At 42.6% G+C, this 16,556-nt stretch overlaps 1 protein-coding gene and 1 pseudogene across 1 annotated transcript in view; one reads left to right on the top strand and one right to left on the bottom strand.

Moving 5' to 3' along the window:
- KAZN (kazrin, periplakin interacting protein) overlaps nt 1–5,692 on the top strand; it is a 1,120,978-nt gene extending 1,115,286 nt beyond the window's left edge. Inside the window, exon 17 of the mRNA XM_038746129.1 lies at nt 2,192–5,692. Within this exon, the coding sequence (XP_038602057.1) occupies nt 2,192–2,356 (165 nt within the window). The 3' untranslated portion in view covers nt 2,357–5,692. The remainder of the gene's footprint in view (nt 1–2,191) is intronic.
- On the bottom strand, nt 530–682 carry LOC119929029 (annotated as a pseudogene).
- Nucleotides 5,693–16,556: the final 10,864 nt, after the last annotated feature.

The raw sequence follows: 16,556 nt of genomic DNA on the forward strand, positions 1-16,556 counted from the left end.
TCATTCATTCATTCAATCGTATTTGTTGAGCGCTTACTGTGTGCAGAACACTGTACTAAGTGCTTGGGAAGTACAAGTTGGCAACATATAGAGACAGTCCTTACCCAACAATGGGCTCACAGATTTATTTCTCTATTTATTTTACTTGTACATATTTACTATTCTATTAATTTTTTTAATGATGTGTATATAGCTATAATTCTATTTATTCTGATGGTATTGACCTGTCTGCTTGTTTTGTTTTGTTGTTTGTCTCCCCTTTCTAGACTGTGAGCCTGTTGTTGGGTAGGGACCGTCTCTATATGTTGCCAACTTGTACTTCCCAAGTGCATAGTACAGTGCTCTGCACACAGTAAGCAATAAATACGATTGACTGAATGAATGAATAGAAGGGGGAGACAGACAACAAAACAAAACATGTGGACAGGTGTCAAGGCGTCAGAACAAAATGTGCAGAGCACTGTCCTAAGAACTTGGAAGAGTACAGTACAACAGAATTAGCAGACCCGTTCCCTGCCCACAATGACCTTACAGTCTAGAGGAACTCAGTCTCTGACTCCCACAACTCATTCAGTCAAGTTTCCAACATTTGGGGAAATCTCAGGGTCAGCACACTCAAAATGCAATGGATGAGCCTCACCCTGGGAATACCACTTATGGTATCTCCCCTGCCAAAACGAATAGTACTTTGGGAAACATGCACTTCCTAACCTCGGGGCACAAAAGTGTAGCACAGTATCTCCCCAGTTCCCACCTAGCCGCACTAGGAAAGGCTCAGAGAGTGAGTTCCACAGTGAGTCAGGGACATAATCAAGAATCAATGCCAATCTCCTGGTACTAGGTTCATTATATTCACAGAGCACTAGAGATGCACTGCACACAGGCAATGGAGGATATTTGGGTTCACGTTAAAATACAAAGTAAAGCCATCCACATTCATTACTGTGGCTCAGTGGAAAGAGCACGGGCTTGGGAGTCAGAGATCATGGGTTCAAATCCTGGCTCCGCCACTTGCCAGCTGTGTGACTTTGGGTAAGTCACTTAACTTCTCTGGGTCTCAGTTACCTCATCTGTAAAATGGGGATTAAGATTGTGAGCCCCACACGGGACAACCTGATCACCTTGTAGCCTTCCCAGTGCTTAGAACAGTGCTTTGCACATAGTAAGTGCTTAACAAATGTTATTATTTTTTTATTTATTATCTTTTCAGCATTAATACATTCATTTTTACTATTAATAAAAGTAAGGACTGATATTGGAAGAAGTTTTGTTGTTCGTGGTAATTTCAGCGAATCATCCTTGAGAGAAGGGCCTGGTCCATTAGCATGCAGGTTTGAGAAGCCATGTGGTCTAGTGGATAGAATATGGACCTGGGAGTCAGAAGGACCTAGGTTCTAATCCCGGCTCTTCCGCTTGTCTGCTGTATGACCTTGGGCAAGTCATTTCACTTCCTCTGTACCTCAGTTACCGCATCTGTAAAATGGGAATTGAGGATTGGAGCCCTATGTGGCACAGGGACTGTGTCCAACCTGAGTACCTTGTATAATAATAATAATGATGGCATTTATTAAGCGCTTACTATGTGCAAAGCACTGTTCTAAGTGCAGTGCTTACTACAGTGCCTGGTACATAGTAAGCACTTACAAATACCACAATTATTATTATTATTATTTAAATAAACAGGGTTCACCAACTCATGGAGCTGATGGCACTAAACTAGTCATTAAAACAGGAGCATAAACTCTTTCTGGGGTTCCCTACCACCTTTTTCTATGGTATTTGTTAAGCACTTATTAGGTCCCAGGCACTGTACTAAGTCCCGGGGGGTAGATACAATCTAATCAGGTAGGACACAGCCCATAAGGCTCACAGTCTTAATTCCCATTTTAAAGATGAGGGAACTGAGAAGTAAAGTGACTTGCCCAAGGTCATACAGCAGAAAAGCGGCAGAGCCGGGGTTAGAAATCAGGTCCTCTGACTCCCAGGCCCATGCTGTAACTACTAGGCCATGGAGCTTCTCCACCTTCTTCTGACCTTTTTCATTAATGCCTTTTTTTTAAGCTTGTGTTGGGAAAGGTTGGAAGGGAGTTCAGTGGGAAAGATCTTCAATAGACTGAAAAAGAAGCAAAACTTGTTTTGGGGGGTCTTCTATCACCTTCTTCTGACCTTCTGCATTTATGCCCTTTTTCAGCTTCCACTGGGAAAAATAGGAAGGGGGTTCAGTGGGAAAGACCTCGACTTCCATGATGATTATGGCTCTCTCCGAAATGAAGACTGCTATGATGACGACCCCCAGAGCCGCCCAGATCAGTGCCGTTTGGAAAACTACAGTGGGCTGGAAATCTCAAATGTTTAATGGATCAGATAACTCCAAGACCCACTGCACTGAAAGCAATGGACCAAGGGAAAATCTGAAAGGGGAAAGATTCACGAAGAGACCACATTTGGCTGGTAGAGGCTGATTAAAATGGAACAATGACATTTATATACTTGGAATCAGGGACCAGTTTTGTCAATCTAGAGCAGCAGTCACTGGACTGAAGGACTTTCAGAATCTTAGCCCCATTGAACACCTATGGGTTGAGAGGAACTTGAATTTTTCCCCAACCACCTGTGGGCGTGAACTTTTGGGCTACTGCAGGAGATCAAAAAGCAAATAGAATCAAGTCTGACTGAAGCTCGGTGGTCCGAAGGAGAGAGAAGTCCTGGAATAATGTCAATAACCATTCATTTCACTGCTTCTCTCTCCCTGTCAGCCTTGATTCTGCACTGTGATTAGCTCTTTCAGCCCTTCCAAAACTGGGGGTGCTGACTCCCCAAGAAATGCAAAGCCAAGGTCCAAACCTGGCTCGGCCTTGGTCCTGTGGGTTTTCTGTTCACAGGAATTAATTTGAACCCAGGTATCCCAGGAAAATTTCATCTTGGTCCAATGCATTTCCCCTCCAGGATCCCTGGATCACTGCTCTTCTTTCCTGGCCTAAGTCCCTGGGCTGTGGCTACTTTGCCTGCTGCCCCAGAATTTTAAGGAGAGAGTGACTGGAATGAGTGATCCTTCCACACACATCATCCGAATGTGCTTTGGGACCTTTCATCTGATTGAAGGGAGGCGATGAAACACAACAGCAACATCCAAGAACAACTGAGTCTTCTTCTAGACACCAGAAGCGTGGGAAACTACATTTAGCCACAAGAAATCTTCCTTAACCCATTTAAGAGATCCTGCAGCTTGGAGATGGATGGGTGGGTGGACGAAAAATACCGCTTAACGTTAAACTAATACATTTGGTTTTGATCATGCCGTCACATGTATCTTTGCCTGTCTGTTCTCTAAAGACTTAACTCAGGCATATGCCTAAAGAGGGAGGTTTGGTAAGGTTTGTTGGATAGAGGCTGGATTGGTCACCTAAGGACCCGTTCCTGTTCCTGGCTGAATTGCTGTGTGACCTTTGTCTAGTGATTTCACCTCTCTGTGCCTCACCACCTTCATCTGTAAAAAGGGGAAAATTCTGGTGGCCCCCTACCTACCTCCCAGGAATAGTGTGAAGATTAATACTCTAACATCAGTAACGTGCTTTATAACTCCTCTGAAGAATGGTGCTATTGTACCAGTATCCCTCTTCTTCCCAGGTCAGACTGTGGAGTATGTAACAGACATGGCATCGGCTGAAACCTGACTGACTCTTCTCAATTTATGAATGGTGGCAACAGCACGAATAGTGATTGAGAATGAAAAGATACAGAAATGGGAAACAAATTCAAATTTGAAATTTCTATCTTGGTCAACAGAATCAATGTTCAACAGTTGGCCCTTAAATGTTAAATCCCACTCAGTTTCCCCTTCAATCAGCCATAAGCACTTTAAATGACAGTTTTTTTGATGTTTTTCTGAATCCCAAATCCCACAGTGAAGTTTGAAGCTGGTTGTCATCCACATTTTTCAGTATGTGTCTCCAGAAAGCCAGCATGTGCAGGACATGGGAGTCTGTGTTAAATGCTGCCCCGTAGGTGGGGAGAACAGCTGGTGGATAAGACTTAGGGTTGGGCTCCTACTGTTGTACATTAGATTTTGTGCAGGGGGTGAGAAAGTTAAAAAAAAATCCAATACTTTCAGTGCTCACTTTCAAAATAGTCCCTCTTCCAGCTAAGAATCCCAGTCTGCATTTGTAACACACATTTCCTTACATGCAAATAGAGTTCATTAAACAACTTATGCTCATTGTAACATACTAATGTGGGCTCTGTGAGCAATAGACATCACTGCTGTCCGTAATCATTCCCTAACAGGACATTTAAGGAGAGAAAAGTTAGAAAGCCATTGAAGTGTTTTCATCCACTGCTACATTCTACCCACTTTATACTACGAACAGCTGCAGAATCACCACTCTGAACTATTGGGAATTCTGGAGCGAAAAACTTCATTACACACTGGAGATTTCATCCCTTTCATTTTCATGACGAGGGGAGCAGAGTTTGCCTAGCTGGGTTTGATGGCAAAGTATTGTGGGGGTTTTATGTAAATGAATTTAAGATGATGCAGTTTTCCCCTAAAGGTGGTCACTGAGAAATTCTCACCTTTGAAAACAGTGATCATGACTAAAATTATTAACAGTTCACCAGGCTCCCCCTTCCCCACTTTTGGAGAAATGGTCACAAATTTCCATCTTAGATCCTGTCATCAGCTAGAACAGCAGAACACCAGAGAAAAGTCCTGCTTTTGGCTAAAGTCTCCACAATCAGATAGAAATTCTTGCCTTTTAAAGTAGAGATGGTGGCTAAAATTATTTACGATGAATCAGATTCTCTGTCCCCACCTGTGGTGAAGCAGTCACAAATCTCCATCCTAGATCCTGCCACCAGCTAGAACTCCCAAGGACCAGGCGAAAGTCCTGCTTTTGGCCATAGTCTCCACAACAGAAAAGGTTCAGAAAACAGTAGCAGCAGCAGGGAGATGGGGGATAAAATAGTGGTCACCCGCAATCAGCTCTCCAGAGAAAAGTTGTTTTGGGGCTCCACACCTGTCAGTTGCAAAAAGAATCTGGGGAGCCAATGGGGGCAAGAGCCAGCTGCTCTCACCTACTTTAATGTATTTCCTCCTGCTGCTGTTGCTTTGCTGGGTGGTTATTGTGGATATTTATGTGTAGAAAGTGATTGCACGTTTATGCGCCTTTGAATGGACGCCTGTGTTTATGTGCCTTTGGATGGAGGCCTGTGTGTGTCTACTTGTGTGAGTGCAAATATGTGTCTCTCTGGGTGACTGGGTGTCTGCTTTGTGAGGGTGTGTGCCTGTCGCCCCTGCCAAAGTGGGTTTGTCATGCTTGTCTGGGGGTCTGGCCCAGTCTTTCCACTTCCGCTCTATCCAGTCTCTCACATTTTCTGTCTCCCTTCGTTGCCTTTCTCTCACTCCAACACACATGAATCACTGGCATCCTCTTGGAGTCCCATCCCTGACCCTTCACCCCTGACCCAGGAGGAGCAGAGCTTCAGAAAAACTGACACTTTGCATCGGCACTGAATACTTTTTGGGCAACAAATTCTGAGCTGCCCACTACAGTTAATCCAGGTGAAAATGGTTTATAAACCAAACCATAATGGTCTGCTTCTTTGGGGGCAACCCAGGATTGGGTGGGGCTCTGGAAGGATTGGCTGGGAGTTTCCCAGACATCTGAGGTTCTTTGGGTTGGTGCTAGGCCAGGATTGGAGGAGGAAGATGAGCTAAGGAGACCCCACAGATACAGCTGGGCCTTCTGCCCAAGGCTGTTTATAGTTTAAAAGGAGGTTATTTACAAACCATTTGAAACAATTGTTGCTTCCTTTTCCTGCAGAGCTGATGGGCCTATTTTTGCCAAGGCCTCTCTTTCAGGTATTCAATTTAATTGCCTTTCCTAAGGAGCACTTCTAAAAAGCAGAGTTTCATTTCTCATTTGTTTTTCCAGACCCAACTTTTACTTTTGTCGTGGGAGGTATCAGTAAATACCAGGGGACCAAAAAAGGGTTTCCAATGAAACTTTTAGTTTTATTCTTTTGGAAAGGGAGGGCAAGAATCCTTTTCGGGGGATGTGGGAGGAGACCTATTCTTTGTAGATTGCAATCTTAAAGCAGAATCAGCCCAAATGTAACCCAGAGCGGTAAATTCTAACCCCCTCGTGGAAGATTCAGAAACCTGGATACTAACTTTGCAATAGGAGGCAAAAGAAAGCAACTGAAAAGGGGTAAGAAATACTGTACAAAATTGTTTGACAAAGGCAGTGCAATACAACCTCGTATATACAAATTGATTTGGGCCAGGCACAATTCAGATACAGTCATTTCTGCTAGTATGTGGTAGTAGTTGTTCTTGAAGAACCTTGTGTTATGGGGTAATTGTGTATTAGTAATCATGGAATCAATGGGAACTGATGGGTTAGGTGGTAGATGTTTTGAAGGTATCACCGTGAATGACATCCTTCAATAAAAATTCCTATACTATCATTATTTCGATTAGTAGCAGAAATTATTTATATTCTTGTCACTCATTTCTCCATTACTATATTTAGTAATGTAATGTTGCAAAAGCACAAACACAGAGTACTGCACAGAAAAGTAGGACTGAGGCATAGCAGAATCACCCTTTGATGGATGTCAAGCACAACACATGAATTTCTTCCTACCCCTAATTTACGTGTGCCCACTTGAGAATTGTGTTATCCCAGAACAAACTTGTGTTGGGGAAGAACATTCCCTAATTTTCTCATCATGTCATATTTAAATCATATTATGAAAACACATGTTGTTGCAGAACTGACTGTATGAAAATTTAGGCAGTACAGAGAGTCTTTCTTTTTCCTTCTGATAGTCTGTGTTAAAATCAGCAGTTGTCCAACACCAATAATAGAACAAAACCCACAGCACTAATTTCTGATATCCTTAGAATGCATTTCGACTCCAAACACCCATGAAATTATCCCGATAGGCTCAAATAACAAATATCCACATTTGCAAACAGCAACAACCCAACTCCAGGTCGTGGCTGCAAAAGACATTTTTTAAGGATTTCCAAGTACATTCTGATCCCCAAATATCTGAGATAAACCAGAGATTTAAATAGACAAAAGCCAGATAAATAAGGTTGGTACTATTTGGTGATTTGCACATCATCTGCAAGCTATTTTAAGATTGCTCTGTACTCTGCAATGATTTGTTCTGCTGGTTGTAATCATGGTGGACCCTGCCTGATTCTTCAGAATGTAAAGAGAAGCCTTTTGTCCTGTATTCTGAAAACACAATATATATGCTTCAATAGAAAGTTTAATCTGCTTTGTCTCCGTGTTGGTTTTTAAATTATGGAAATTGGGCTGAGTAGGAAGAGTTAAATAAGGGGAAAGGGGTGCTCTCTGCACTTTGCTTCAGACAGAAAACTTTTGCCCACTCTGCCCTGGCAAACACTCCTGCTACCTGGCTTTCATCTCAGTGCCATTCAAGGTGCCTCTGAATGGCCCCTTTGTTCCTGTCCAGGAATCATTTTCTCTTTGGCATTTATTTCATCCTGTTCCTGGTTATCACACTCCAACCTGACCCTGCTGCTGGAGAACAAAGAGAAAAGAGGTGAAAGATGGATTGAATAATATTTAAGGTGGCCTCAGGAATTTCTGCAGCACTCAAGGGCACGAACCACTAAGCCAGAGACTACACAGAGGAAGGAATAAGTAAGGTCCAAAAAAGCCCACAACATCTAGCTGAGAACTACTGAGACCCAAGGCATAGAGAAGAGGAAGTGAGCTTCCAAGCTGATCACTAGAGGAGGAAAGGGAGGGATTCCCTTGTGATAGAGTACCCTTTATCCATGGTAATTACAACAGGAAGTTAATTATCCAGATTATTCTTTTCCAAATAGACCAGTTGGTTTGGATAATTCCCCTGGAAACGTTTGAGTAACTAAATTCAGTAGTACTCGTGAAAAAAAATGGTATTTGTTAAGTGCTTACTGTGTGTCAATAATAATAATAATGGCATTTTTTAAGTGCTTACTATGCGCAAACCACTGTTCTAAGTGCTGGGGGGAGATACAAAGTGATCAGGTTGTCCCACGTGGGGCTCACAGTCTTCATCCCCATTTGACAGATGAGGTAACTGAGGCACAGAGAAGTGAAGTGACTTGCCCAAGATCACACAGGAGACAAGTGGCAGAGCCAGGATTAGAACCCAGATACTTCTGATTCCTGGGTTTGTGCTCTATCCACTAGGCATTGCTGCTTCCCATTACTACCAAATAGTAGTAGTAGTAATAACAGTAGTAGTAATAATAATAATAATAATGGCATTTATTAAGTGCTTACTATGTGCAAAGCACTATTCTAAGCACTGGGGAGGTTACAAGGTAATCAGATTGTCCCACGGCGGGCTCACAGTCTTAATCCCCATTTTACAGATGAGGTAACTGAGGCACAGAGAAGTTAAGTGACTTGCCCAAAGTCACACAGCTGACAATTGGCAGAGTTGGGATTTGAACCCATGACCTCTGACTCCAAAGCCCGTGCTCTTTCCACTGAGCCAAGCTGCTTCTCTAATACATCTCTAATACATCTAGTAATACATCTTACTGAGCACTCACTGGGTGCAGTGCACTATGCAAGGAAAGTATAACAGAAGCATGAGATGTATTCCCTGCTCATAAAAACCTTACATTCTAATGGGGTTACTGACAAACAAATATGTGTAAACAGAAATCAGACGAAATATGTCACTCTACAGTTGATCATAAATGTGTGTGTTGGGTCTCTTCACATATTCATTCATTCATATTTGTTGAGTGCTTCCTGTGTGCAGAGCACTGCACAAAGCGCTTGGGAGAGTACAACAAGAAACAGTCACTTTCCCTGCCCACAACAAGCTTACAGTCTAGGGGATAATAACATATGGAGAGAGAGAGAGAGAAAGAGAGAGAGAGAATTTAGGCATGTACCTCTCCATTATGGCCAAATTTCATTTTGTTCTGGTACCTGATTTTTTCATTACTCAAACTGGACTGAATCCTAGTTCATTTTGGAACATTGGCTTTCTAGTCTGTGTGGTTTTCTGGGCCTGGAATGGGAATTCTCTGAACACTGTATAAGTAAATAGACAGGTAAATATATCCCTGATCCATGATCAGTTCCAAACACACTTTCAGTCAGGAAATGGCTAAAGCCACATAATTTAATTTTTATGCAGCTAGGGGATTTCAATTGCACAGGGTTAGCAATGCTTAAGGAAGCCCACTTTCACCAGAAGAGGGAATTCAATTGGAGGCTGAAAACAAAATCTTGGTGGAGGATTAGAAAATGTCCTGCCTGTTTGCCATAACTGAATGACAGCAAACCTTACCTCCTTCTTCACCGTTATAAATTGTACCACTCTACACCACCTATTCTGAATTTATTGGGATGGAAATCTGGAAAAAGCCACTTTTTCACTGAATCTGGGAACACCAAACAGTACCAATAACTAAGTCTGTGACGACTGAATTCTGGAGTCTATTAATAGACAGTGGGGTGTTGCAAATTTCAGGGAAACCTACTTCTAGAATAAGACTATACCATTCCCAAATGTTGTCAGTGACCTGGATAATTTAGACAGCCCAGCCAGACAATTGAAACCCCCAAAGAGAATCTTTTGGCCTGAATGACTTGCCTATTTGGAGCAAAGTAGCCAGGTAATTAACAATGTTTCACTTAGTGCTGTGTGAAATTAGCCATGGTGACTGGCCTAAGGTGAACCCATCAGTGACTCCGATCCCTCTTACCTAGCAATTACCTGGTGCATGCACCAATATCATCAGCAGTGGTATTTACCGAGCATTTGCTGACTGTGAAGCACAGTACTTAGGTCTTGGGTTTGTACCCAAGGTCTTGGGTTTGTATTTCTTCTAAAGCAAGAAATATATTCCATGCCCTTCAGGAGCTTACAATTAAATGGGGGTGTGGGCAGACTAAAAAAATACATTTACAGATTGTGGGAGTAAGAGGAAGAATAAGGATGTAACTGGAAGGAGTACAAATGTATCAGGATGAAATAGTTGAATGCACAATTGAATATACAAATAACTATGCAAATAAGAATACAGCTAGATATATAAGTGCTGAGGATGGGAATGAAATATATAAATGCTAAGGATGGGATTGAGCTGACTATAGGTGGTTTGACATGAAGCAAAGAAGGCAGAAGATCTTCATCACTATTTCTTGTCTCTTTGAAGCTTCAGGTGCTATTTCCAAGAAGGAGGAAAGAATTAAGGGCCAGGAGAAAACACAGAGAAAAATATTCAAGGCTACCCATGGCAGGGAAGTTTCTCCAAGAAATTAAGCTTTTAGACAATTTCTGGCAAGCAGCCAAGACTGGTTGATAATGAATCACCACTAAAGAAAATCTTCAATGAATGAATCAATCAATCAATGGTATTTACTGAGCACTTACTGTGTGCAAAACTCTGTACTAAGCTCTGGGGAGAGTGCAATACAACAGAGTGTCAGCCTCATTTCCTACCCATTATGAGTTTACAGTCTAGAGGGGAGATAATGAGAGTAAGATATCTCTATAGGGATTGCTTGGAAAACCCAGTCTCTACACTGTAAGTCTATTATGGCTTATGGACATAGTATATTCCCTACACATAGAAAATTCTCAATAAATGTCATTGATTGACTGACTGAATCTCATGTTAGGGCCGAAAAGCACAGTGGCACCACACCCTGGATCTTAATGTGAGATATGCCAGTTTACAGAAACTCATTAGATATGGAATGCAGTTCATTTGTAAATATATCACATTTTATACTGTGCTGGATTACGTGCCTCACCAGGGGAAAACTGCCTATAACTGTCTTGACTCATACTTGTTTCTTGGTTCTGGGACAGGATGGAGCCTATTTCTGAGCAATCTCAGTGACAGCTGTCCTTCCTGTGATCCCAGCTAGAAATTCATCATTTCCATTTAAGCAGTTTCAAGGTGTTCTGGAACTTTCCCATGGGGATAGGAGAGCTTTAAAGCTTGGACATCAGCACTGACATTTCCTGAATCCCTTTACCAATCACCCCAACCAGTTCTTAATCCCAGGTGAGTTTGATTCTAAGGGTCCCTTCCCCTGAGAGGTAGCTTAATAACTGTGGTATTTGTCAGGTGCTTATTATTTGTCAAGCACTGTATTAAGCACTAGGGTAAACACATGATAATCAGGTCACACATGGGGCTCACAGTCTGAGTAGGAGGGAGAACAGGTATTGAATCACAATTTTGCAGATGAGGGAACTGAGGCCAGAGAAGTTAAGTGGCTTTCCCAAGGTCATACTGCAGACAAATGGTGGAGCAGGGATTAGACCCCAGGTCCTCTGATTCCAAGGCCTGTGCTCTTTCCACTAGGCCATGCTGCTTCCCAAGGTTACTTGTTGATAAATAGCAGCAGCAGTAGTAGAAGAAGTAACAGTGTTTATTGACCTCTCACTAAAAACAATGCACTTGACTAAAGAGCTTGAGGGAGATAAATTTAAAAGATTTACAGAGTAATCAAAATAAACAGCAGGCATCCTGTGACATGTTTGTATGGGAAATGGTGGGCTACAGAGATTTTTTTTGAGAAGGGGGCACCCTATATCTTTTCAATAGGCACCTCTAGGACTCCAGGAAGCAGATCAGTGTTTCTATCCCTTTTTCATTTGTTGATTTTTAATTTCTGATTTGAACCATCTGAGAGTCAGAGAGAGTAAGTAATGCAAAGCTGCCCAGTGTAGCCAGGCCAAAAGTGAGATTCGGATCTTATCTGGTGTTTAATGCTCCCTTTGTCTGTTTGTTGTTGTCCTCTCCCAAGCACTTAGTACAATGTTTTGCACACAGTAAGAGCTCAATAATTATGATTGAATGACTGACTGAATGAATGATCTTCCTCTCCTCAGTCATGATTTTGATTGTGCATAAAATGCACTAGATTCTTCCATCTTTTCACTCCTCCCAGGTTGTTGAGTTAGACCCTTCCAGACCCTGCAGGCTTGCTCTGAGACCATGAGAAGATTTCCAGGAAGTCACAGTTTAGCCAGCCTAAATAACCCTCATTTCCTGAATAAGGTCATTCAACTTCAAAAAGCACTGAGTTTGGAAGGCAGTCAGTGCCTGCAGCCAGGGAAGAATCGGACTCAATTTCTAAGTTAATGCACTTCCAGGACTTTATTCCTGACATCACACCACACCACTCCACAATTACCTTTTTTTAATGGTATTTGTTAAGTGCTTACTATTTACCAGGCACTGTTCGAAGAGCTGGGGTGGACACAAAGTAATCAGGTTGGACACAGTCCCAGGCCCATATGGGGATCACAGTCTTCATCCCCATTTTACAGATGAAGTAACTGTGACACAGAGAAGTGAAGTGACTTGCTCAAGGTCACATAGCAGACAAGTGGCAGAGCCAGGATTAGAACCCAGGTCATTCAGACTCCCAAGACTGTGCTCTAGCCACTAATCCAAGCCTTACAAAAAAAAAAAAAAAAAAAAGAAATGCAGGACCAGAGAGGGCAGTGACTCTGGTCTCGATTTCCCAAGAGGCCAGTGATGGAGGTGGCTGTCAAAAATGTCCAGGTCTCTTGCTACTCCCAGACATGTGTCCTAGTCACAAACAGGTAACCACAAATTGGTAATCAGTGTTATTTACCGAGTGCTGAAGGATAGATAGACGCTTGATATCAATCCATCAGTCAACATATTCCATCATTTGGGTAAAAAGATACACCTTTCCATGTTTAAGGAAGTATTTTGGGGAACTTGACTGCCTATTGGGCTAACTTAGGTCATTAAAAGGAGAGCCTGGGTACATGGCCTAGTGGATAGAGCATGGGCCTTAGAGTCAGAAGGTCATGGGTTCTAGTCCTGGTTCTGCAACTTGTCTGCTTTGTGTCCTTGGACAAGTCATTTCACTTCTCTGGGCCTCAGTTACCTCATCTGTAAAATGGGAATTGAGACCGTGAGCTCCATGTGGGACAGGGACTGTGTCCAACTCTGTTTGCTTGTATCCACCCCAGTTCTTAGTACAGTGTGTGGCACATAGTGAGCGTTTAAAAAATACTTATTATTTTTATTAGAAGGACCAGGGTTCTAATCTCAGCTCCACCACTTGTCTGCTGTGTCACCTTGGGCAAGTCACTTAACTTCTCTGTGCCTCTGTGACCTCATCTGTGAAATGGGGATTAAGACTGTGAGTCCCATGTAGGACATGGACTGTGTCCATTCGAGTAGCTTGCACCTATCCCAGTGCTTAGAAGAGTGCCTGGCACGTAGTAAGAGTTTAATAAATACCATAAAAAAGGGTACAGCACTCTATATACAACTAATACAGGCTTCCTGGCCTAGGCATAGGCTTAGAGGCTGTGTAACATAATGAGACAAATCTTTCCCAAAGTGTTTCTTTCTGCGCCAGAAAGGACTGGGTTCTGAGAGGCAGCCAATCTGACTGAATCATCACCGGCCTGAGGCAAAAACCTTCTTAAAAAATCAAAGGGTTCAGGGAGTGGGGGGGTCCTGGCAACTGCTTAGCCCTTTTAGAAGAGGAAGGCCAGGGAGAAGTGGAGCTATGTGGGGGCTTGTTAAGTGGGCCACCTTCAAAGTCTAAATGAAGGCTCATCTCCTCCCAGTGACCTTCCCTGACTAAGCCCGCATTCCCTCTTCTCCCACTCCCTTCTGCATCACCCATACACTTGGATTTTCACCCCTCCCTCAACCCCCGGAGCATATGTACATATCTGTAATTAATTTATTTATCTTAATGTCTATCTCCCCCTCTAGACTAAGTTCTTTGTTGGCAGGACTGTGTCTACCAACTGCATTATATTGTACTCTCCCAAGTGCTTAGTACAGTGCTCTGCACACAAGCATTCAATAAATACGATTGACTGACTTATTGACTGTGGGCCATCAAGCTGCTGGTCAGACAGCTCTGCTTCCAACTTCAAGCTCTGGCCCTGGCCCATGCTGTCCTTCTTGGATCTATTTCTTGTTTGAGGGGGTGGTGGTGCCCTCCCCTGGTCCATGTGAGAGCGTGAAGCCTGTTTTGAGTTTTCCCCTGACAATCCCTGCAGTGTGGGCTTGGCCTGAACCCAGCCTTCTCAAACCCAGTAAGCTACTAAGAACACCAACAAGTTACTCTTGTGGCTAAACGTCTGTCTTTGTTACCAACCTGTAGGACAGCATTCTGGAAATGCTGGCATCTTATTACCTGTTTGTGTAAACTCATCTCGTTTTGAAATTAGGGATTGGTGGAGAGCCAGGCCATGAAAGCTTCTGAATTTCTTGTCCGAACTCCTACTGTTTTCACTACACTTTGAGACTCGAGACTTTTTTTGGAAAAAACTGAGATGATGTGCATATTAATAAGTAACTGAAAGCTCCTATTAATATTGTAAACTCCTTGAGGGTAGGGATCATGTCTATCATGAGAAGCAGCATGGCTTAATGGAAAGAGACTGAGCTTGGGAGTCAGAGGTTACAGGTTCTAATCCCGGCTCTGCCACTTGTCAGCTATGTGACTTGGGGCAAGCCACTTAACTTCTCTGTGCCTCAGTTACCTCATCTGTAAAATGGGGATTAAGACTGTGAGTCCCATGTGGGACAACCTAACTACCCTCTATCTACCCCAGTGCTTAGAACAGTGCTTGGCACAAAGTAAGTGCTTAACAAATGCCATCATCATTATTATTATTATTATCAACTGTATTGTGCTCTCAATCAATTCCAAGCTCTTACATAGTGCTCTGCATACAGTTAGGGCTCAATAAATACCATAGATTGATTGACTATTGCTGATGGCTGGGTATGAACAGAAAGAATTTGTGGTGAACACTATGCATGAGAGGAAGGACAAGGAGGCTGGATTTGGGTATTATGTGCGGCTAAAGAGAATAATACACAACTGACAGTGCTTTCCATATACTGCACCTGCAAAGAGCATGCTTTGCTATATTGCTGCACTTGCTGTTTGCAGTGAATGGCATCATTTTTTCTCCTATGCAGGGTCTATCCTTAAACAACACCCCTGTTCCTTACTTCAACACATCAGGCTGGTTGTCTTCCAACAGTTCACCGCTATACTGAAACATTTAAGTTATGCTTAAAATGTTTAAGATTAGAAATGTACCTAGGACTTCCTAAACCCAAGGCAGCTTTCCCATGACTCCCCAACATATTACCTTCCTTCTTACTGTCCCTTCCTCCCCCACTCTGCCCCTGCCATCATTTATTCAGAAATTTCTCCATTGAGATGATAATTCGCCTAGCCATCTAACCTGAGACCACCACCACCTCTCTCAGCAACTTGGCAAAATCCCAGTGATGACCCTTACCTTTTAAAATCATTGAAAAATATACAATCTAGAAACGATACTGAGCTCTCTCCCCCTGGAAGGTATAAACAGGCTGTTACATTTGCAAAGCGAGATTGTCCTCAGATTTTAAAAAACACAGTCTTGTAAACCACTTACTCATTCACCCAGACTGAATATGGTTTATGTGGGGCCATAGGAAAGGGACCCAATTTTTAATTTATGTGATTACTTGGACTTCCTGGCAGGGAAGACAGGCTAATAAAGAAAAATTTGTGGGCTAGTAAATGACTTTGATGTACCAGCTTGGCAGACAAGAAATTTTCCTGATGAAAATGATAACTACACATTCAGGATGAAGGGAGAAATGGGGGTAATGGAGGCCCTGTGGCCTAGTAGAAAGACCATGTGACTGGACTCAGTGAGGCAAACAATGATGATATCAATTAATGAATCGTATTTATTGAGGGTTTAGTGCGGGCTGAGTCCTGTACTAAGAAATTGGAAGAGAACCGTACAATAAAGTAAGTAAACCTGATCACTGTCCACAGAAAACTTAAAGACTGGATGGGGAGACAGGCATTAAAATAAATTACAGCTGGATTTGCACTTTAAGTGCTAGCGGGGGTGGAGTGGAAATCAAATACCAAGGGACAACAACCTGCTACTTAACTGGTGTCAGGCTAAGGAAAGTCTTTTATGTGCCCCTTTTATCCATTCTTCCTCCTGCTCCCAGAGATCACTTTATTCTTAGCCTTTTGATGGCTGGGCCACTTCAATGGAAAGCCTACAGATGATGTCAAGGGTAAACCTGATCTTACTGCCTTCACAGCCAACTGGCTACAATTTCAAAATGTCCCAGTAGATGGTGCAGAAATACATCTCTCAAATCCCAAATCCTCCCAGTCAGATTTCTGGGAAACTTTGAACGGCCAGGAAGGCTGGCAAGGTGCTGTAAAGGGGGCCAAGGGAAATGGCCCCGAGATGCAGATTTAAAGAAGCCCAAACCCCCAGCAATAGAAAGAACCTTCTGTTAATACTAGACAAAAAGTTATTTTTCTTGGAGATAAAGAAGGCTCCTTTGGTGAAAAACTTAAAAATCTGGAAGCATAGTTTAAGAATAGTTTTGGCTATATGAGCAAATCATTTGTTAGCTATAAATTGCTTTAAATTCCTATACCTGCTCCTACCTCCATCATCATCACCATCATCATCGTCATCATAATTATGGTATCTGTGAAGCG

This window comes from Tachyglossus aculeatus, chromosome 5 (genome assembly GCF_015852505.1).
Source record: "Tachyglossus aculeatus isolate mTacAcu1 chromosome 5, mTacAcu1.pri, whole genome shotgun sequence".
NCBI classification, from domain to species: Eukaryota; Metazoa; Chordata; class Mammalia; order Monotremata; family Tachyglossidae; genus Tachyglossus; species Tachyglossus aculeatus.